This window comes from Pseudorasbora parva, chromosome 19 (genome assembly GCF_024679245.1).
Source record: "Pseudorasbora parva isolate DD20220531a chromosome 19, ASM2467924v1, whole genome shotgun sequence".
Taxonomy (NCBI): Eukaryota; Metazoa; Chordata; class Actinopteri; order Cypriniformes; family Gobionidae; genus Pseudorasbora; species Pseudorasbora parva.
Window position 1 is genome coordinate 33,298,357 of NC_090190.1, and position 23,376 is coordinate 33,321,732.

Sequence of the window (23,376 nt, forward strand, 5' to 3'; positions counted from 1 at the left end):
GGTGGAGACCAGTCAAACACTTTTTGCACATATTAAAAATGACACCATAATATGGAAATGTGATTATCAGGTGTATAAGAGCTCATAACATAAGAGTTTTTTTTAGCATGCACTGACTGCTCCACTCAGCTAGAGGTTTCTGCTCTTCCCTTCATCATTTCATCCAATATTTTTCACCATCTTTACTGCTTGCCCCATGCCTCTCATCTAAAGAATCCATTTAGCGGGAGTGGGTTTGCTAGCTTGCTAGCCGTTGTTATTGATTAGCTTTTAGGATTAGTCACCTGGTTCCCTGGAGTCGAAGCCGTCGACATGGAAAAGAAAGGCAGCAAAAATCCAGCGGAGATCTGAGGTGCTTAGACTGAGCTGTGTTTAAGTCCCGTATCGATTTAGATTTAGACTGATTTGAAAAAATGCCCGCTGTGCTCTTGAGTGTACCGAAAACTGCCCTGGATAAGATTTCTCTAAATGTCAAGGTACCAGAGGAAGTTTTTATATATGCTAGAGGGGGTTCAGTTAACAAAGACAGAAGTGGCTGTCAGTCTAAATGCTGAGTAATTCTCAGTGGAATGATATTTGTGGATGGGAAACCTTTGGAAATGCAATATTGGCTAATTTTTATAAGTGAGTCACACACTGACCGCCTCTTAGTTTCACTGTCAGCTGATACTAGGCATATTTTAGTTTGTGCCTACTACACAGTTTTTTTTCTTCTTCTCGGAAGTAAGAATAATCTTCTTGCTAATGTATTAGGACTGGCATTGGATCCTAGCCACATGGAAGACCCCAGTTCCATAAGTAGGCCTAAATGTAATTAGTGATGCTTTATAAGGGAAATTGCTCATACTTAGGGATTTAAATAGAAAAGCTAAATATGAAACATTGGCATATAAATTGAGACTTTATGCAGTTTGTTGAGAAGAGTTGTGATTCTCAACAAAAAAAAATCTTCTCTGACAAGAAAAATGTAACTGTTTTGCTCACCAGCCACTGTGACTAGTGGTTTTCCAAAATTACTAGCCACTCATCATTTTCACTGTCCACAATTTTGACTTTGATACCATGGGGAAAACTGCCATATAGATCTTTTTAATTTTATCTTATAATTTGGCAACAGGTATATCATGCTGGTGTCAATTTACAACCTGACATCCATTATACTGTAACACATGCATTTTCTTTGTGTTTACATTCACTTAAAGGGTTACTAGGGTATGTAAGATTGTGGCCAAAACTGGTACTGCAATCACTTTCAAATGACTATAGAGCGGTGTTTCCCCTCTCCCCTGACTCGACGTTGCCAGATAGGCTGCAGGATCCAGCAGGAACGTTTGTAGCTGCGGCTGTGGTAACTAGAGCAGATCTGGCAACTTGGATGCCAAAACACTACTGACTTTATTAATTGGTCGATAGGTGGAGGGCGGAGCTTCAGGGCAAAACACAACATGTCAACATAAACATCAGTTGAGGGCTGCAACAACAACTTTTAAATGAGCCCTAGAATGAGTTGAAACAATTTGTTAAATTGATATCTACATAGAGGGTATGTGGCTTATTTAACCTGTTAACTGTCACTGGCCCACTGGTGGGCCCATTTGCCACTGCATGTTTAATACAATTATATTTATCCTGATCTAATGTTGACAAACTATATAGCATCCGAAAGCTTACGAACTCAAGATTCATCCTGTAAAAAACATTTTGAAATCTGAAAATTTCGGAAATCTTACTTGTTTATTGGTGTTTTCAGATCATCCGCGTGCGCGAGAGAGAGAGAGAGCTTGCGTGCATATGGTTGCCAGATTGCACATGTTTAGGTAAAACACCGGATAGTACATGTGTTCTTTTCACAGAAAAACTCTGATTGGGGGATTTAAATCCCAGAAATCTGGCAACCGCAAGCAAGGGAAACCGCAAGGGAAAGAAGAACGCTCTTCTTTCCCTCGGACAAAACCAAAACCAGTGGTTTTTGTTCAAGTTTTCATTTTTTAAACTACATTTTAGACTCGTCTATTTTTCGTCAACGATATTGCATGTTTATATAACTTTAGTCACAATGTAGGCTACTGTGATGTACTCTGAAATCCAAGCATGCAAAAACATCATAATTCAGTTCTCAAAAATATAAATATATATATATATATATATATTTTTTAAAAAATGAATAGAAACCTTGTCAAATGACTATCGTTTTAAATTATATGGTGGAGAAGGTGACATTTGCTAGAATGATCAAGTGTAGCGATCTGTAAGCAACGTATCTACGGTTGTATTTTGTAATACAAAATAATACTAACCTTTGTCATTAGGCACACTATTTAGTTTTGTATGGTACTTGAAGTGTCCTATTGTTACTGTACTAGCATCTTGCTTTATATAGACAATGCAGTCTCTCTGAGAAACTTTCAATTTAATCAGAAATTGTTTAAACAGTCAATAAGTGGATAAATCGCTACTTACTGCTTGCAGGAATAGAGTTGTAATTACCTCTTTTTTCAGTTTAAGATACTAAGCAAAGCTTGCTTGAAATGGGCCGAGCAAACGAACAATTTCAACAAACAATTTGCAGTATCCGATTATAATAAACATCAACCATGACTGTTGACATTTTTTATCTGTGGAAAGGGTATGAAAAGTTCTCAGGTCCCCTACATAGCCTGGAACATGACGTGTGTCCATGAGAGCTGCCGTTTTCGCTATCCTTGTGTGATGCTTGTTTACCTGCAGTCCCGATGATTCGGCTCCGTCAGTTCCGCCTGACAATGAACGTGTGGTCATATGCAAATGTTGGGGGCGTACATATTAATGATTTTGTTTTTTTTCTGTTAAAAACAACCTAAGTTTGGTTGAAAATTGACAAACTCAGAAATTGGGTTGTTTGAATAGGTCTATTCACTTGGTTCAACAAACCAATTTTCTAGGTTTTTCCATTTTTAACCCAACTTGGGTTGTTTTTAACCCAGCATTTTTTAGAGTGAAAAATAATCGTGTTGTGATGAATTCTGTAAAGGTTCTTTAGTAATGTTTTTTTTTTTTTTTCATGGATTCTTAGGTGTGTACAAATGTATTATATAATAGAATTATATGGACTCCTTATATTTGGTTATTTGGTTTCCTTTTGGAGTCTCCAATGATCCTTGAAGCTTGCAGAAAATATGATTTTTTACTTTGGTTATAGGACATTCCAACAAAATTAATGTGTTGAATAAGATAAATGGCGACTGCTTAATTTCACAATAAGCATGTGATAATTCACAATTAATCGCACAACAAAGGTGCCATTAATCTTGATAACATTTTTTTTAATCTATTGACATCTCTCATATATATTAGGGCTGTCACTTTGAAAATGCTTGGCCTGATCATACCACAATCGTAAGTCATAAACTTAATCAGTTCTCACCAAAGAAAAAACGAGTACATTTCTATAGGCTCTCTTATATATAGAAATGTGCTCTCGTTCTTTCTTTGGTGAGAACTGATAAAGTTTATGACTTACGATTGTGGTATGATCGGGCCAAGCATTTTCAAAGTGCTTCATTTAAAAAAAAAAATCCCAAACTGGGAATTGAGTTCTTGGGACCATTTTCAGAAGACTTTCTGGTCTTCATCTGGACCAGAGATTAAAAGGAAACTTGTGTCTCATATCAGAGGCCCAGAGCAGAGGTGAATTATTTAGGAACTTTCTGAAGCAGTGTAGATCGGTTTGAAGAGTTTTGTGGATTGGGTCAGTACAGAACATTATGTATGACCTGAAAAATATCACTTTCTTTTGGGAGATCATTGTTTCTCTGAATCCTTCTTTTTCTCAGTTCTGGAAAATATTTTTCAAATGCAATGTATTTAACAAACTCAGGGAACAGCATGCTTTTTTTAACCTTTGAAATGCACTTGTCTTTGAAATATTCATGCAATATTAGAGGTGCTTGCTAAGGTTACACACAAGCATTACCATTATCACAATATGTACTGCAGACATTAATGATACATGAGCTATGTATTTATGTATGTGCAATTAGTTTGGTAAGTGATTGAAATATCAGGATTAGCTCTTTTTAGGGCCATAAAGTAACTAGCAAGAATAGCAAGAAATCCCTCAGAACACTTTCATACACATACACATATTATATATATATATATATATATATATATATATATATATATATATATATATATATATATATATATATATATATATATATATATATATATATATATATATATATACACACAAGTCTGATTTTTAAAGAATTTATTTGCAAATTATGGTGAAAAATAAGTATTTGGTCGCCTACAAAAAAGCAAGAATAGGCTCCTCTGTCCTCCACTTGTAACCTGTATTAATAGAACCTGTTTAAACTCGTTATAAGAATAAAAGACACTTAACCTCAAACAGTCAGACTCCAAACTCAACTATGGCCAACACCAAAGAGGACCCTAACCCAAAAAGGAGACCAGAAACAAAATTGTAGACCTGCACCAGGCTAGGAAGACTGAATGTGCAATAGGTAAGCAGCTTGGTGTGAAGAAATCAACTGAGGGTGCAATTATTAGAAAATGGAAGACATACAAGACCATGGATAATCTCCCTCGATGTGGGGCTTCATGCAAGATATCACCCCGTGGGGTCGAAATTAACACAAGAACGGTGAGCAAAAATTCCAGAACCACACAGGGGCCTAGTGAATGACCTCAACAATGGCTACCATAAGTAAAACACTACGCCACCAGGGACTCAAATCCTGCAGTGCCAGATGTGTCCCCCTGCTTAAACCAGTACATGTCCGGGCCCATCTGAAGTTTGCTAGATAGCATTTGGATGATCCAGAAAAGGATTGGGAGACTGTCATATGGTCAGTTTAAACTTTCTGGTAAAAACTCAACTTGTTGTTTTTGGAAATAAAAAAGAATGGGCTGTTTTTCTGCTAAGGGACCAGGACAACCAATCTGTGTAAAGGAAAGAATGAATGGGGCCATGTATCGTGAGAGTAAAAACCTCCTTCCATCAGCAAGGGCATTGACGATGAAACGATTGACGATTGACGTCTTTCAACATGACAATGATCCCAAACACACCACCCAGTCAAAGAAGGAGTGGCTTCGTAAGAAGCATTTCAAGGTCCTTGAGTGGCCTAGCCAGTCTCCTAACCCCACAGAAAATCTTTGGAGGGAATTGAAAATCCGTGTTGCCCAGCGACAGCCCCAAAACATTACTGCTCTACATCTACTGCTCGCAATGAAGAATGGGCCAAACTACCATAAATGTGTGTAAAAACCTTGTGGCGATTTACAGAAAACGATTGACCTCTGTCATGGCCAACAAAGGGTATATAACAAAGTATTGAGATTATCTTTTGTTATATTTTGCAAATAATTTAAAATCAGACAGTGTGATTTTATGGATTTTTCCCCCTCATTCTGTCTCTCATAGTTGGAGTGTACCTATATATATAGTGCTTTAAGTGCTGCAGCTTTTAGTTTGTCAGTTGTTCTTCAATAATCTCATTCAAGCACAAGTATTGTTCACTTACACTTCTGTTGTGATTCGCTCCTTTTGTTTTTTAATACGTTTGCTGCCTGAGAATCACTTATTCAGAACAGACTGTAAATGGTTCATGGAATACTGTTCTGGGTAAATTTGCAGGATTGTTCAATCAGTGTTCAGAGGCAACATAAGCCCTATTGAGCTTCCCTTTTCCGACTTTCTTTTCCATCTCAAGTGTGATTTCTTCAATAAATATGTTAGTGTATGATTAGGAAGCTCTGAGGTGGTGGCTTCAACTACTGTGCGGTATGAAATAAATTACACTTATTACCATTCTCATCCATATCTGTCATAATTCTCATTTTCAGTATTCAAAATGGCTTATTTGCAAGCTGGTTGAAACAATAACGAGTTTATCTGCCTATATTGCTGTATTTAAACTTGAGTGAGTCTATTTAGTTAGTGATATGAATCATTTAGCTGGTGTCTGTGTATGCGTGTGTAATAATAATGAGCGTGTCAGCCTGGGTATTCATACGGTGCATAAATGTCTTTATGTAATGGTGTTTCCTATGGCTCTGCTGTTTCTGAATGTGTATCTTTTTAACTGGTCTGATTTTACTCCAGTGAAAAGGTCAATTGGATTCAATTTGGAGTTGGCTACTGCAATACGGTGCTGATGAAGAAGCAGTGTGGCATTTTGAGGCAGTACATTTTTTTCAAGGCAGTTCAAAAGCTGATACTGGATCAGAATTAAAAGTATAAATATGGTTTGTTCTTATTTGTTCTCTTCCTCCCAGGTATCTTTATGAGCACCTGTAACGTGGACGTACGCTGGTTTCCGTTTGACATCCAGAAGTGTGAGCTTAAATTCGGCTCGTGGACGTTTGACGGATGGCTGCTGGATCTCCAGATGAATGAGGCTGATATCTCTGGCTACATGCCCAATGGAGAATGGGACCTTGTGGGTGAGTGAGAACAGACAACATCTCCTGTAAACTTCTCACGATCAAGCGAACATAACGCCCACAGGCAGATTATGATGTGCGCTTTGTGTTGCTGTAGTAACTGACAATGACTCAAGCAGTGAGAGGTCTGTTTGACAGCTGCATGTTTAAATGGTTAAAATGCATACTGTGCATATTTATAAAGTAAAAATATTTTAAGTAAAACTCAAAGGCCTGAGAATAATTTTATAATTTTAACCTCTTATATAGAATCTCCTTTAGAACTGAAAAAGAAAATATCCAGCCCATGTTAAATTCATGTCCATTCATATTCATTGATAGTCCATCCGATGAGCCTGTTAGTATTCAAATTAATGTAATTAAATTGAGTGCATAGGAGAAAGCGGAATGGAAAAACACCGCACGGCACAGTTCTGTTTCTTACCGACCCTTTTCTGTTTTGCCTCGTTGTGCAATTCCCTATTTTGCTTCTGTCTCGCTGTGCACATCTGTAATATAATGCCAGTCACACTCTTGAACTCAAGTTCTTAACGTTGTTTAGATGTCTATGTGGTGTTTTTAATGTGCTTTAAGAAAAAAAACATGTTCAAAGTCATAAATCAACACCATTGCGGAGTATTTTCTCCTGCAGTAAACCAAAGATAGTCTCAAAAACATGGTTTGAAATTGCTGGTGTTTCTTATGACACAAACTACCTTGGTAACAGCAAATCATCATTACTGCAAAGCTGGGGAATCTCAAGAGAAGCCGGATTATCCCTGTGTAGTTTTCTTTTGATAAAAATTTACATTTTTCAAAACAGGTACATTTAGTATATATATATATATATATATATATACATATACACAGTGCCGCTGCTCCCACCACGCGCTGTGGTAGGGCACAAAGTGCTGAGGGGGGCACCACGACACACCCGCGGGCACCATAAAATGATGTGTAGGGCATCAGAAGGCAGACTGAGATGGCGAATGGCAATGGGAACATGGTTTGTGTTACATTAGCAATGCATTTTTAGCTGTTTGATAACATATTCAAGAAAAAGGTGAATCATTGTGCAACGTTTAGCCGTTTACCTCAGTAAAGTTGACTGAATGGATCTCTGAGCTGCTGTGAGTGGAGGCGGGCATAATTTGCATGTTCATGGTTTTGAGTATACTAAATGAAGCAAGGTTGAAGAATTACATTTAAGCTATTTTAAGGCATGAATACGTTTTTTCACAGGAAAAAATCTTTTAAATATGTAATTTTGGTGATCAAAGATGAGTTTTAAGGTATAAAAGTATTGACTATTGGGGGACTTTAACATTTTTAATTGTTCCATGCACTTGCTTGATTTTAAAAAGACAGAAACAAGTTGCACTCTCTTAAAAGTACTGAATTAAAACCAGCTCATGGAAGTAATTAAAACCAGAGATCAGAGCTGTTTATTTATGGTCATTAGTCTAATCTGGTTTGAGGAGTAAATTTGCTGGATTACAGACTTTATAGCTGAGCTCAGCCTGTAGCTTGTTGCATAAACTGCTTGGACTAGTCTTACAAGTAACTCGTCTCTTATTTTTGCTTCAAGACTCATCAAATTAAAAATGTAGATTGGTTTAGTTTGAATTCAAAAAGTAAGACTGATATTGCCCCTTGGTTAGTTGATAGTTGGTGTAATGCAGGATATTTGCAATACTTACATTTCAAATGAAATGCACTTATTTGAGAGTCGAAATCACACATCATTCACACTACCGCTTACTGTCAAACATTTCATAATATGGAGCGCTCAATATACCAGCATGTTAAAATTTGAATAGTTTTTTTAAAGCAGCGATTTCAAGCTTTCTTTAGACGCATGTTTCATGTTTTTGTGATCCGTATTCTAATTTTTCAGACGCTTTTCACAGACTAGTTTGGACTAGTTTTTTTTTTTTTTTTTACAAAAGCGTTTTGTTGTTGTTGTGAGTGTACACAAATAAAATGTATATATATAATTTATAGTTTATAACGATGTCTTGCACTTATATGTATGGACAAATATGACGGAGTATTATAAGTTGTTTCCGCTGTCATGAGAAAAAATTCACTCGGAACACGCCGGCATGAAAGAAAATGTAAACTATTTTATTTCATATTTATGTTCTAACATTAGCCTATAATATTATTTGATACTTGAAATGTTGATTATGAAAAAAGTGAACAGCATGAGAAAGATGTGCAATATGTCGGTTGACATGATTTTGATCACTTCATTAGTTTTTGTTTCATAGAAAGCCTTTCTTTAAAGTGAATTTTGTCTAACTTGTATCTTAATTTTAATAAATGTTTCATTAACCAATTGCCTGGGTTTAATAAATAAGAAGCAAACCAAATATGTCAGGAATGGATTGAAGTACACAACAAACAAACCTACTAGCCTAGCATGTTTCCGTGGCCTTTGAGTAAGTGCTGAAACGACACGTCTTTCTGTTTTTTAAAAGATTTCTTGAATACGTCTTAATTACAGTAGGCCATTTGTGGCTCTAAAGCAATAGGCTAATGCTATATTGTATAAAGTTGTATAAATAAACGTGAAGTGCCTTGACAGCAGTGCTGAATCGTAGAGCTGGTGAAAACATCCATATCGATATGATAAGATCAGATGCTATCTTACAATTTTTTCATATTTTTTTGTGTATTTTCGTTATTGAGAGAAAAGCGTGCAGCACATATTCATCTAAACATCGCTCTCAACATTGCGTCAACAACTTGGCTAAGCTATTCGAGTTGGTTAACCATGATTCAGAGGAATAGTTCAGAAAAAAAATTTTCACACACTGTTTATATGAGTTTTTTTTTCTTCTGCATTTTTGAATATATATATATATATATATATATATATATATATATATATAGAGGGGAAAACCTATAAAGAGGTGCAAAAAATGATAGGCTGTTCAGCTAAAATGATCTCCAATGCCTTAAAATGGAGAGCAAAACCAGAGAGACGTGGAAGAAAACGGAAGACAACCATCAAAATGGATAGAAGAATAACCAGAATGGCAAAGGCTCAGCCAATGATCACCTCCAGGATGATCAAAGACAGTCTGGAGTTACCTGTAAGTACTGTGACAGTTAGAAGACGTCTGTGTGAAGCTAATCTATTTTCAAGAATCCCCCGCAAAGTCATGGATCAGTTTGCATATGTTAAAATACTTGAAGAGGTCATGTTGCCCTATGCTGAAGAGGACATGCCCTTGAAATGGTTGTTTCAACAAGACAATGACCCAAAACACACTAGTAAACGGGCAAAGTCTTGGTTCCAAACCAACAAAATTAATGTTATGGAGTGGCCAGCCCAATCTCCAGACCTTAATCCAATTGAGAACTTGGATTAATAACAATATCAAAAATGCTGTTTCTGAAGCAAAACCAAGAAATGTGAATGAATTGTGGAATGTTGTTAAAGAATCATGGAGTGGAATAACAGCTGAGAGGTGCCACAAGTTGGTTGACTCCATGCCACACAGATGTCAAGCAGTTTTAAAAAACTGTGGTCATACAACTAAATATTAGTTTAGTGATTCACAGGATTGCTAAATCCCAGAAAAAAAAAATGTTTGTACAAAATAGTTTTGAGTTTGTACAGTCAAAGGTAGACACTGCTATTTTTTTGAACACACCCCTTTCAACTAATTGCCCAATTGCACAGCCTTAAGAGCGTGCATATCATGAATGCTGGGTCTTGTTTGTTTTCTGACAATCTACTGAACCTACTGGTAACTTGTTTGCCACGTAGCAATAAAAAATATACTAAAAACCTTGATTATTCTGGTTAGTCACATTGTACTGCTATTATTTTGAACAAGACTGTATATAAACATCATTAGAGAACTTTTGAATACTGTCCTCTCTGGCCTCTCATGAACGTGAAAGGAAAAGTAGGAAACCAAAACTAAGGGAGGAACCACTAAAAGAAAGCTTTGCGTGAGAAACAAACTGATAAATATGGCACCAATCGCCACTGGTTCTTCCATCCCTCGTGATAAAACATGATATATGTCAAACCTGATGCAGCACATCTAATGGCAACATATTTCAGTTTGTTTCTCACGCAAAGCTTTCTTTTAGTGGTTCCTCCCTTAGTTTTGGTTTCCTACTTTCCTTTCACGTTCATGAGAGGCTATAGAGGACAGTATTCAAAAGTTCTCTAATGGTGTTCATACAAAAGCGTGATGCCCAGTCTCAGGGAAGAACTTGCCTCTGGCTGGCATCTGCTGATTAGGATGTTTTTTCCTAGTTGATCAAAGGTGGAAGAGTAGCATCGGCTGCTCTTGAGGACAGCAGCTTCTCTTTGAACGTGGGACCAATCCACACAAAAAAAAAAAAAAACAAGCACGCACACAATTTCTTTTTATACCTTCATCACTACATACTCCTTCTTCTCTCTCTCCACATGCTGTGTCTAATCAGGAGTGCCGGGCTCAAGAAACGAGCTGTATTATGACTGCTGTAAGGAACCCTATCCAGATGTAACATTTGTGGTGACCATGCGGAGGCGGACACTCTACTACGCCTTGAACCTTCTCGTTCCCTGTGTCCTCCTTTCATCCATGACCTTGCTTATCTTCCTTCTGCCTGCCGACTCCGGAGAGAAGATCTCACTAGGTATTATGAAAGAAAAAGATTATCTATGTTTTATAAATAAACATGAATGAATGAATGAGAATATGTTTGAATATCCTTAGCCTTGCCAATGTGTCGTCGCAAAATGGAGGGTAGGGACATGCAAAAGAAAATGTGTAGGTGCTCATTTCAAAGACATCGCCTGATTGTGTCATGTCAAATGAACTCTTGGTTCACATCAAGGGCTTTTATCCATCTTTTTTTCACCCTCTGTCAAGAGACCTTTACCATCAAAAAGCACACAGTTCAAAGGAGAAAAATCAGTCATTTGAGATGGAATTGAAGGAACTTTATATATGACTGTCAGGAAAGGTGAAGAGGCGTGAACTGAAGGGTATTCACAATATATTTAAGTGGAGAAGCAAAAAGACAAGCTTAGAGCTACCCAAGAGAAAGGAAATGAGGCAGTTTCCTCAATTCAAGAATGCGTATCACTGCAAGCATGGTGAAGGGAAGTGCTTTGCTGTACACTCATATGGGCAATTAATCTATTGATGTAATTAAAGCAGGGATGAGTCAATGTGTGTGAGAGAGAAAGAGAAAGAATGCAGTGCACTTTCCAGGAACCAGGCCTGCAATATTGAAACATCTTTGATTGACTAAGTATCAGAACCTAGTTTTAGAATAGACTTAAAAAAATGTTTTTGATGTTTTAAGAAGCATGTATATTTAAATGGATAATTCACCCAAACATAAAAAATACTCACCCTCATGTTGTTATAAACTGGAATGACTCTTCTGTGGAATATTTTATATATATTTTGGAGAATGGTGGGAACCAAACAGTTTTGGTTGCCGTTGATATCGATTAGATCCATTATATGGACAAAAACACAATGGAAATCATTGGGAACCATCTTTTATGTTCCACAGAAGAAAAAATTCATACAGGTTTGGAATGACATGAGGTTGTTTGGACTATCCCTTTAAGAAACAATAACCTTCTCTACCTCAAAGTGATAATTATTAATAATATTACTTAAAAAAACACAATGTTAATTTAATGAATGTAATAATACAAATAATTTATTATTTTGCTTTTCTACATCAGTTCAATGAATCGCTGTTTTTGACCAAATCGGATGAGTGAATGTTTCAGTGACTCATTCATCCTCACAATGTAGCCTCATAGTCTCATTTGCCAGAGTATTTGTGACAATAATTTTATTGAGTGTTCATTATGCCAAGATAGCACTTATAAATCTGAGCAAAAACATATGTAAGAGGAGGGAGGTGGCGTGAGAGAGCGGAAGCAGATTTAAACAGCAGATAGAGATGGATGGATTGTGTGTGTGGTGAGAGAGGAGGGAGAGATGGATAGCAGCCGGAGAGGGAGGGAGATGACTTGAACTGAACTAAAGAGCAATTGAGGAAGAGAAATGGCCTGATGTAATTCACTTTATGTATCACTCCATCAAACCCTGCACTGCCGTCCAATCAGATCCAATCAAATTCTGTCAAGATGAGTTACATCCAATAAGAAGCTGTGTTTGGGTTTCTTATGTAGTGCCAATGTCGCACATAACTAGAGATGCTGTATAACTATGCATTTATTTTAGTGAGCTGATATTGATTTTTCAGTGGCAGACGCTGATATCTAGACTGCAGGGTTGGAGATTTAATGCCTACTATATATATATATATATATATATGCATGTTTGAGCTTTTTAACTGAAACTTGCACTAAAGTCTAGAGATGCACACAAGTAATGATTGTTTTTAAGGTGATTTATACTTTACTTACTTACTCACTCACTTAACTTTTAATTTATAAAAAGGACAATTCTTAACATAAATGTTTCCATTTCATGTATTGTACTGGATTTAGCTCAAAGCTAATTTTCACCCGCAGTCCTATAAAAGCTACTTAAGAGATTGTTCACCCCAAAATGAAAAGTACCCCATGATTTACTCACCCTCAAGCCATCCTAGCTGTATGACATTCTTCTTTCAGACAAATACAATCGGAGTTATAATAAAACATGTTCTGGCTAATCCAAGCTTTGTAATGACAGCCAAAAATTTGATGCCCAAAAAGTTCATCCATCCATTATAAAAGTAATCCATATGGCTCCAGGGTTAATAAAGGCCTTCTGAAGTGAAAAATACCTAGCTTCCGTATTCAACGTATGAAAAAAGTGTAAAGGTGGGCGTACAATGTGCGAATTCGGAGAGATATTGCACATGCCATGAGGACGTTAACTTGATAAATCGCATCAAAGCAGCTGGTACACGGCACGAGTGTATTGCACAGCAAGCCGGCGGCAATCACACAAGCATTCGCGCTAAACACAGAGTCTGGAGCTTTCAATGTTTCTAAAAAAAGAAAGAAAAATTATTTGTGTGCAAATTATTTTTTGAAAAGCAGAGAACAGCAGCCATTCCTTTCAACAGAAACAACCAGGGAGAGAGAGGGTGTGTGCGTGTGTGTGTGTGTATGCACGCTGTGTGGTTGCAGCCACCGAGATATAGCCTAATAATACTCATAGATCTAGCCTATGTGACGTGGTTGTGCATTGTTTTGGCAATAGAGAACAGCCATACGCTGGTGAAAATCGGGCTGATCCCCAAATTATTTTGACATGATTGAAAATGATTGTAAGCTCGGGAGATGCTCGTGATTCCTCGCACATGCTGCGAGCCGCGACCATACGAACATCCACGATGTCCACGCGATTTTTCCAGAAAGAAAAACAGCAAAAATTCCACTGTGTATACCTGGCTTAACTTCAAAATGCTTAAGCTACGTCTGACATCATAATTGTGCCAGTTTCATAAATTTGACTACAGAAGGTGGTCTGCCAGAAGCTAGATATTTTACTTTAAAACGTGGTAAATATGGATAGAAACAAAAACAAGGCCATTATTAACCCCCGGAGTCGTGTGGATGACTTTTATAATGGATGGATGCACTTTTATGCGATCAAATTTTAGGCTGGCATTATAATGCTTGGATTAGCCAGGATATTTTTTAATATTAACTCAGATTGTGTTCATGTAAAAGAAAAATGTCATATACACCTAGGATGACTTGACGGTGAGTAAATCATTGGGGTATTAATTTATTATAAATTTAATTTTTGAGTGAACTATCCCTTTAATTGTCCTTATTAAACGAAGGCCTAATCCTGACTTAATCTAAGCCCTGTCTGTGAAACCAGACCTAAATTTTATGTTTCTGATTATGTAATGTTGTAGACATGATTTATTGTAAATAAGAGATACAATTCTTAAATAAAATTCATTTCATACAGTTTGATATACTCAATTAAAAAAACTGTAAATGTTTAAAAACGGACAAATATTGACCAATTAACCATCTTGGAACAACATATCAGAAAAACAACTGTCTATATAGTAATTTGTGTAGAATTCATTATATCCAATTACATGTATGTTTCATGAAGTCCATTTCTCTTTTTATACCTATTCACAGGTATTACTGTGCTACTCTCATTAACAGTCTTCATGTTGTTGGTGGCAGAGATCATGCCAGCAACCTCAGACTCCATCCCGCTAATAGGTAAAGCATGCATGTCCATTTTTTTTGCATATTTAACGCACATATTTTTTCCTCTGTATTTTGTACAGTATATTTCAGTATGTTTCTGCCCCACTTAGTTAATTTGCAAATAAAAAACACAGGGCTTTTTAAATATGTGAGTCTTTGAACTTAATGATATGTAAAACGAAGTGCATAAGGATGTATAGTTTGTGTGTGCAGAACCACACACTGCACCACCGGAGTATAAATTGATCACTATTCTGTATCATGGCCAAAAGCCCTGGACTTGGCAACCATACGCTTGGCTTCTCATAGTAATTTGCAACATGAATCGTAAAAGACCGTTAACTGGAAATGATGGGCAGGTCAGGAGAGAGAAGCAGGAGAAACATAAAAATGAAACAGACCTAGACATAGCGATGATCCTCTGAGAGAAAAAAAGCAATTCACCCCACATTCTCTTTTCCCATCCTCTGGTTTATAGGCCCTCAGAAGCCGCAAGGATGTAATCTGCAGAAATGCGTTTGCTGGAAGAGTGTTCCCCCACCGCGCTTTGTCTCTCCTGTCTGCTTCCCCCTCTCCTTTATGATTGAGTTTTTATGGTTCACTCATCTGTTCCTCAGTCTCCTTTTCTTCCCTGCGTCACTCTTTTATAATCAATGCCCCTTTTTTGTTACATTTGCACTGATTTTTACTAGTATGACTGGATGATTAAAAGCTATAGAGAATAATAAATGAAAAGTTTATGCATACAATTTTCTCTTCCTTTCTCTCTTTGTCTCTCTCTTAGGGCAGTATTTTGCCAGTATAATGATCATTGTTGGAATGTCAGTTATTGCTACAGTGGTTGTGCTCCAATATCACCATCATGACCCTAACGGAGGGAACATGCCAAAATGGGTACGTCTACTCACACACAAACACATACACTGTGTCTGACAAATGCTCCCCCCCACCCTTTAAGCATGCACAACAATGTCTCTTATGTCAGTTGCATTGAAAGCAGTAATTTACTTATTCAATGATAATAGAGATAAAGCCAACAGAAGGGGACTAAATGAGTAATTGGGATGCAGATGGATATAGATCTGCAATCTGTCCGCGCTGATGAATGACCGTATTTGACCGTATTCTGCGAGCCAATTAGCAGCTCAGCTGATGTGCCCCGGTCGCGCTGATCGAACCCCATTCACTTACAAAGCCAAATGCAACAACAAGAGGAAGCTGACAGGTGTATTCACTCTGGGAGACTGACATCAATTCTGCTTCAAAACTTGATTTTTACATGTTTCTGAAGAAATTGCGAGTGGTCTCATGTTCCTTTATGCACCTACCCAAATATCTAGGGGTCGGTACGATTTTTTTACATGTTTTGAAAGTCTCTAATGCTCACCCAGGCTGAATTTATTTGATTAAAAACATTAAAACTGCGTGAGTTTTGGGAAGAACTAAAATCTCATTGACCCCAAACTCCACAAAAAAAAAAGTGAATTTTCTACCACCAGACAAAAATTACATGCCTCATTGCTTAGCAAAGTAATAGCACATTTTAGCCACACGAGTGGAGGATTAATACTGAAGGTTAGAGGTTTATTTAATCCATAACTCACGGTATGAGCAATAATAACGGTGTTGTGCTTGCCTTAGCAAAACGTCCTAGGATGCTATCCTGGGATCAGCTTTTTAGCAACATTCACACCTTTGTACCTTCGGTATGTGTAGTTATTGAAAATGTCCATCAGAGCAAGGACTCAAAAGAACTCAAAAAGAAAACCCTCTTTCTCTGAACAACCTGGAATAAGCAATGCTTATACAACAGCAATCGTAGTTATCTAACGATGTAAAGAAATAAAAGAGATCCAGTTCAGAAGAAGATGCTAAAAGGGAAGGGTAAGGTGGAGAGTGATCTTGAAAAAGAAGTTTTTGCAAAACTCGTCAAACCCTCGAGGGCTTCTAGACTTGTACTTATAAAAGAAACTAAAAAGGAAAAATATTCAAGACCGTCTAGTCTTAAAGCTGTTCTTTTATTACATATATTCCGCGTGGTCTGCGATACCGCACTAGTAGCACTAATTGTGTTTATGTAGCCAAACATGCATTGGCTTGCATTCTGTGATCTTTTAATACACCAAAATATGTGTGAAGATGCCAAAAACGGCACTAGTTCCTTAAATTGCAGTTTTTCTAAAAATGATAGCAGTGCCAACCCCACTAGTCATACATTTTGCCATGCTTTATGCCTCTCCTTGGCCAGGACTTGGCAGTGCAACTAAATAATTCCAGCTTGTCACCTCTTTATCTCTCTCTGTGTCATAGTCCTTACTGTCATATGTTGCTTTTTTTAACTCCTTTCCTTCCAAAAACTTCTCTTGACTCAGCAGACACTAGCTAGTGCTTTGAAAAAAATATTGCATGGATTATTTAGCTTTTTTTTCTTAGTCAGAGCTGTATCCTTTTGTTTTGACTGTACGTGTAGAGTTTGAGCAATATATAGTTCAAAACGGCTTGACGCACTGCTGTGAAAATGCATGCTTTCTCATACATACATAACATTACCAGCTTACACTTCATTGGGGGGGATTTTACTTTTAATATTCAAAGCAAATGTTGTTTACTGAGAAAACAGGATATGGGGGAAATCTGTTTTTGAAAAGTTGGTACCATAGGGGAATAAGTAAGATTGGAGATTTATATATAGATAATATTCTTTTAGCTTAAGGGAAAAAATGTGGCATCTCCCAATCTCATGCAAACGTTTTTATAAATCTCTCTCTCTCTCTATATATATATATATATATATATATATATATACACACACACACACACTCACCTAAAGGATTATTAGGAACACCTGTCCAATTTCTCATTAATCCCCCAATCACATGGCAGTTGCTTCAATGCATTTAGGGGTGTGGTCCTGGTCAAGACATCTTCCTATCTCCTGATCAAGTTCAATCTTCTGAACTCCAAACTGAATGTCAGAAGGGGAAAGAAAGGTGATTTAAGCAATTTTGAGTGTGGCATGGTTGTTGCCAGACGGGCCGGTCTGAGTATTTCATAATCTGCTCAGTTACTGGGATTTTTTCATGCACAACCATTTCTAGGGTTTACAAAGAATGGTGTGAAAAGGGAAAAACATCCAGTATGCGGCAGACCTGTGGGCTAAAATGCCAGGTTGATGCTAGAGGTCAGAGGAGAATAGGCTGACTGATTCAAGCTGATAAAGAGCAACTTTGACTGAAATAACCACTCGTTACAAAAAAGCATTTGTGAAGCCACAACATGCACAACCTTGAGGCAGAAGGGCTACAACAGCAGAAGACCCTACCGGGTATCACTCATCTCCACTACAAATAGGAAAAAGAGGCTACAATTTGCACAAGCTCACCAAAATTGGACAGTTGAAGACTGGAAAAAGGTTGCCTGGTCTGATGAGTCGTGATTTCTGTTGAGACATTCAGGTAGAGTCAGAATTTAGCATGATAACAGAATGTACAGAATCCTGAACATGGATCCATCATGCCTTGTTACCACTGTGCAGGCTTCTGGTGGTGGTGTAATGGTGTGGGGGATGTTTTCTTGGTGGACTTTAGGCCCCTTAGTGCCAATTGGGCATCGTTTAAATGCCACAGCCTACCTGAGCCTTGTTTCTGACCATGTCCTTCCCTTTATGACCACCATGTACCCATCCTCTGATAGCTACTTCCAGCAAGATAATGCACCATGTCACAAAGCTCGAATCATTTCAAATTGGTTTCTTGAACATGACAATGAGTTCACAGTACTAAAATGGCCCCCACAGTCACCAGATTTCAACCCAATAGAGCATCTTTGGGATGTGGTGGAACGGGAGCTTCGTGCACTGGATGTGCATCCCACAAATCTCCATCAACTGCAAGATGCTATCCTATCAATATGGGCCAACATTTCTAAAGAATGCTTTCAACACCTTGTTGAATCAATGCCACGTAGAATTAAGGCAGTTCTGAAGGTCAAACACAGTATTAGTATGCTGTTCCTAATAATCCTTTAGCTGCGTATATATATATATATATATATACATACAGGTCCTTCTCAAAAAATTAGCATATTGTGATCCAAGTTCATTATTTTCCATAATGTAATGATAAAAATTAAACTTTCATATATTTTAGATTCATTGCACACCACCTGAAATATTTCAGGTCTTTTATTGTTTTAATACTGATGATTTTGGCATACAGCTCATTAAAACCCAAAATTCCTATCTCAAAAAATTTGCATATCTAATTTAATCATCAGTCTAAAATAATTTGATATACTTTTTAAACATAAAATATGATGTTTATTTTTAACATTTATAAATAACCAAGATTTGCTGTTAGAATAAAAAGGCAAAATGTAACGTGCAAAATGACAATACATCAATAAAACATGTGTAAAATGTTTATACGACACCATTGCCCATTTTCTTTTACACATTTCTCCCTCTTCATCTTCCTTCTCTTAGGTTCAGGTAGTTTTGCTCCAGTGGGTGGCCTGGTTTTTGCGCATGAAGCGTCCAGGTGAGAGCGAAGACCCTGAGCGGCCTCCTTGTGCCCCCCACTTACGGCGTTGCTCTTCAGGTTCCCAGAGCGGCAGCCTGCCAAACGCCCCCGGTTCCGCCTCTGCAGATCTCCATCACCACCACACGTCCTCAACGCTCCACCCGCTTCATCCTCAGAGCCTCCTTCAAGCCGCCGCAGCAGCTGGGCACACACATCATCTCCACAACCAAACCAACAGCGCCAACAACAATGGCAACCTGCTCTACATCGGGTTCTCCAGTCTGGATGAAGCTTCGCCGCCGTCCTTGCTCGCCGAGTCCATGCAGAGAAACAGCATGTCGGGCGGCCCACGTCCTGCATTGGTGTCGCCCCCAGCGGTTGGCTCCAGTCCTCCACCTCACCTGCCCTCACAGTTCTGCAGCCCTCCGCCGCCTCCCACGCCCAATCTGGAGGCCACGGGTTGTCCGAGCACCGTGTCCGGCGGTGGCGGAGGCTGTTCCTGTTCGGGGACCAGCAGCGGAGGAGACCCACAGCTTCAGGCTATTTTAGAAGAGATCCGCTTTGTTGCCGATAGATTCCGTGGACAGGACGAGAACGATAGCGTGGCCGAACAGTGGAAGTTTGCTGCAGCTGTAATTGACAGACTTTGTCTGGTGGCGTTCAGTGTTTTCAACATCATCTGCACCATCTCCATTCTTATGTCAGCACCTAACTTTGTGGAGGCAGTTTCTAAGGACTTCATCTGATGGCCGCGTTGAAAGAGAACGTGAATTCGGGAAACTTGGGTTTGACCGTAATTGGGAAGTATTTTTTCTCCTCAAAACAGTGACTCAGCTTTTTTTCCCCAAGACTGTGTTTGGAATAATTCAGGATCCCAAGGTCTGAATCGAGAATGCTTCTGAATGGCTAATATCCTGGAGATTTAAGGCCCACTCAGACATCTCAGACTGAACTTTGTTGGTGGAACGCTAAAGACCATCATCGAAAAGTGTTTGTAAATGACAAAGGGGTTGGTTCCCTATATGGTTAAAATGTTCGGCTGTGGAATGAATGAAAAACGAAACATAAAAAAAAGTGAAAACACTGATTAATGACCTTTCAACTGTGTCAAAACGCCTCGACATGAGGAATGGCCAGTCGTGTTACTCAAACTTGTGTGACATTGTACATCTAACATCTAGCACAGTACAAAACTTCTCTATGATGTCAAAATATATTTTGGTAACATTCATCTACGGGTAGGCGAGGAGAGAGGGAAGGATAGATCAGAAGAGACAGAGAGAAATATTGATAATAGTTGCAGACATGCTGTGAATGGCTCGTATGAACCCAGATCAAAAATGCTCTTCTTAAAAAATGAAAAAGGCGCTCGTTTCAAGGACAGATGGGACGACTGCTGGAGGGTTTGAGTGGATCAGTTAATGTAGAGATACAGAAGTGAAAGATGGAATACCCCCCTGACGTGGACAGAGATGTAGACCGATGGAGAGATTAGGGCCTCACAGGAAGACGTGGCAAGAGCAGAACAAGGGTAATGAAAGACAAAATGAGACAGAGTGTATTAGAGAAAGAGACACAGTCAGCGCAAAACGAAAGAAGGATGGGACGAAGAAGTGGATCAGACAAGTGGATAAGAAAATGAAAGAGTGATAGGGGAATTAGAGAAGGATGGACAGAAACAGACAGAGAAGGCAGTCGGGGGTAAGTGAGACTCAGCAACATTTACTGGCAAGAGGAAGTATGGCTTCGCTGTCGGAGAGAAATAGCACATCATGCCCCAAAAAGCCAAACAGTGAGTGCATCTGTCACAAAACAGACGAGAAGAGAAAAACACAATGCAGTAAGGAAGACGGGGAGAGAGTGTGGGAAGAAAGAGTAATAATCCCCTGAGACGTACTGGAGAAATGGCACAAAGACAGTGGAGACATGGGTAGAATCTTATATCTCCCTTCCTCTCTCCCGTCATCTCTGTGAAATGACAGGCAGTGTGTGGTGTTCTCAAACAGCAGGGATGATCTTCTGCATATCTAAGTAGGTGCAGAGCCACAACCATAGTAACTGTGTCCTGGTTCTCTACTGTCACTTAAAGGTGCAGTAAGCCAGTTTGGAAAAATGCTGTTGAAAAGTGGCACCAAAACACACCTGTAGCCAGTCAGCAGTAAGAGACGTATACACATAATGGTGGAGAAGAGAGATCTCAGTGCACAAGACAGACATGACTTTAGAAAGAGAAAAAGGCCAGGGTAATATAACTATAAAAGAAGGGTTACGATCAGGCAAGAGGTAGGACCTGCGTTAATATCGGAGAAGCTGTCCAGCGCTGGAAAGGGGGAAGGCCTGCAAAATGGACGCCAAAGTTGCTTTATTTCTTCTTGATACGTGAGTAATGTTGGTTTTGCTGTGTTGGTTTTGCTGTGCTTGAATATACTTGTGTTATCTTTCGCTTGTTTGTTCATTTGCATTATTATTTTTATAAGCCTGGAACATCTAAATCTCCTCCACCATCCATTTCAACCGTCGGCTCCCAAACTGTGTGTCCGACAAGTGAGATGATGCATTAGATGATAATGTTTTTTCTTTTGGTTCCCCTTGTAGTGATCACTATAATGCCTTAATATTGTGAGATCTGTAATTTGGGATGAAAGAGTTTACTTTGCCATTGGAGGAGTCGAGGAGCTAAATAACAATTAGACATTTAACCTGAATTATTATAGTCACATAGTCAAATTGCTTTCACTTATTGAAGACATCATACCCTCGGGCGGCAGGCACATGGGCAGATTCCGCCAGACGTTGCACAGCGTGTATGTGAATGTGGGGGTGGAGGCATCAAGATAGGGGTGTGGTCCTTGTGTGTAGGGGTGTGTTTGTTTTGGTGATTTTAAATATCAACAGCGTTTACCAGAATTTACTTACTGCACCTTTAAAAAAAAGGATATGAGCTACAAATTTTCTTGGTCTCTTGTTCCTGCTTACACACACAGTGTCCTACAAATGTTTGGAAATGTCTTGGGTAAAATGGGGGTTTGCACAATATAAAAGGGTTAGTTCACCCAAAAATGAAATTTCTTTCATTAATGACTCACCCCAATGTCGTTTCACACCCGTTAGACCTCTGTTCATCCTCGGAACACAGTTTAAGATATTTTAGATTTAGTCCGAGGCCTTTCTTTCCTTTTGAATGCAAGTGCCCACTTGCTGTCCACGTCCAGAAGGGAATGAAAACATCATCAAAGTAGTCCATATCAGTTGGAAGACTCATTTAAAGCGTTGACAATACATTTTGGTTCAAAGATAACAAAAAATATGACTTTATTCATATTTTGTCTTCTCTTCCGTGTTCCTCAAATAAAGAATCAAACGGTCATAATTCAAGATTCGGATCCGTGTGTCAAACTGCTGAAATCACGTGACATTGGCGATATGAATCACGAATCAATTTGCTGATTCGCGACCGTTTGATTCTTTATTTGACGTTTGAAAACAAACGCGGAAGAGAAGACAATGCTGAATAAAGTCGTATTTTTTGTTATTTTTGGACCAAAATTTATTGTCGACACTTCAAAAGAGTCTAACTAACCAACTGATGTCACATATGGACTACTTTGATGATGTTTTCATTCCATTCTGGACGTGGACAGCAAGTGGGCATACACTTAAATTTAAAGGACAGTATGGGGTATGTTTACACGTACACATTTTTTTAAATGAATCCTCATATCTGATGACATACCTGATTTTCCAAGTCTAAAAGGAAAGGTCAGCTAATAAACACAGCTAATAAATACATTTGTAGTGAATGCAATAAGAATGTCATGAACAAATTAGACTCGTGGATAATTATAACTGGCCTTGTAATAACACAATTTACCTTATCATCTTAGTTTCTCAACTGAATCTTGAGGAATAGCTTGTGATCTCAAAAGAAATAAACAAATTCTTCTTTCTCTTTAACTTTATAAAAAATCTTAAGATTAAGCTCGAAAACACTCCCATCATCTGTAGTAATGACGCAAAACGTTATATCTATACCATAAACTGTAGTGTGTAATTATTATTTTTGCAAAGTTCCTTAAGGATTCCTAAACATTATGATTCACAAATTAATTTCCATGTGCATAACATGTTTTTAAAACAAAACTTGAGCCAGTGAATTCCAAACTGGAGAAAGCCTTTGCGATAATGTTACTGGAGCCACTGTGAATGTAATTGTAATTTTTGTCTTGATGACATAGCTTAAAAGAA

General features: G+C 38.2%; 1 protein-coding gene across 4 annotated transcripts in view; it reads left to right on the forward strand.

Moving 5' to 3' along the window:
- The window catches only part of chrna11 (cholinergic receptor, nicotinic, alpha 11), a 40,075-nt gene extending 17,753 nt beyond the window's left edge, over nt 1–22,322 (forward strand). For all 4 annotated transcript variants that reach the window (XM_067426199.1, XM_067426198.1, XM_067426200.1 and 1 more), the window contains 5 exons: nt 6,286–6,453; nt 10,888–11,082; nt 14,537–14,623; nt 15,396–15,505; nt 19,095–22,322. In XM_067426199.1, the coding sequence (XP_067282300.1) occupies nt 6,286–6,453; nt 10,888–11,082; nt 14,537–14,623; nt 15,396–15,505; nt 19,095–19,877 (1,343 nt within the window). In that variant the 3' untranslated portion in view covers nt 19,878–22,322. The remainder of the gene's footprint in view (nt 1–6,285; nt 6,454–10,887; nt 11,083–14,536; nt 14,624–15,395; nt 15,506–19,094) is intronic.
- Nucleotides 22,323–23,376: the final 1,054 nt, after the last annotated feature.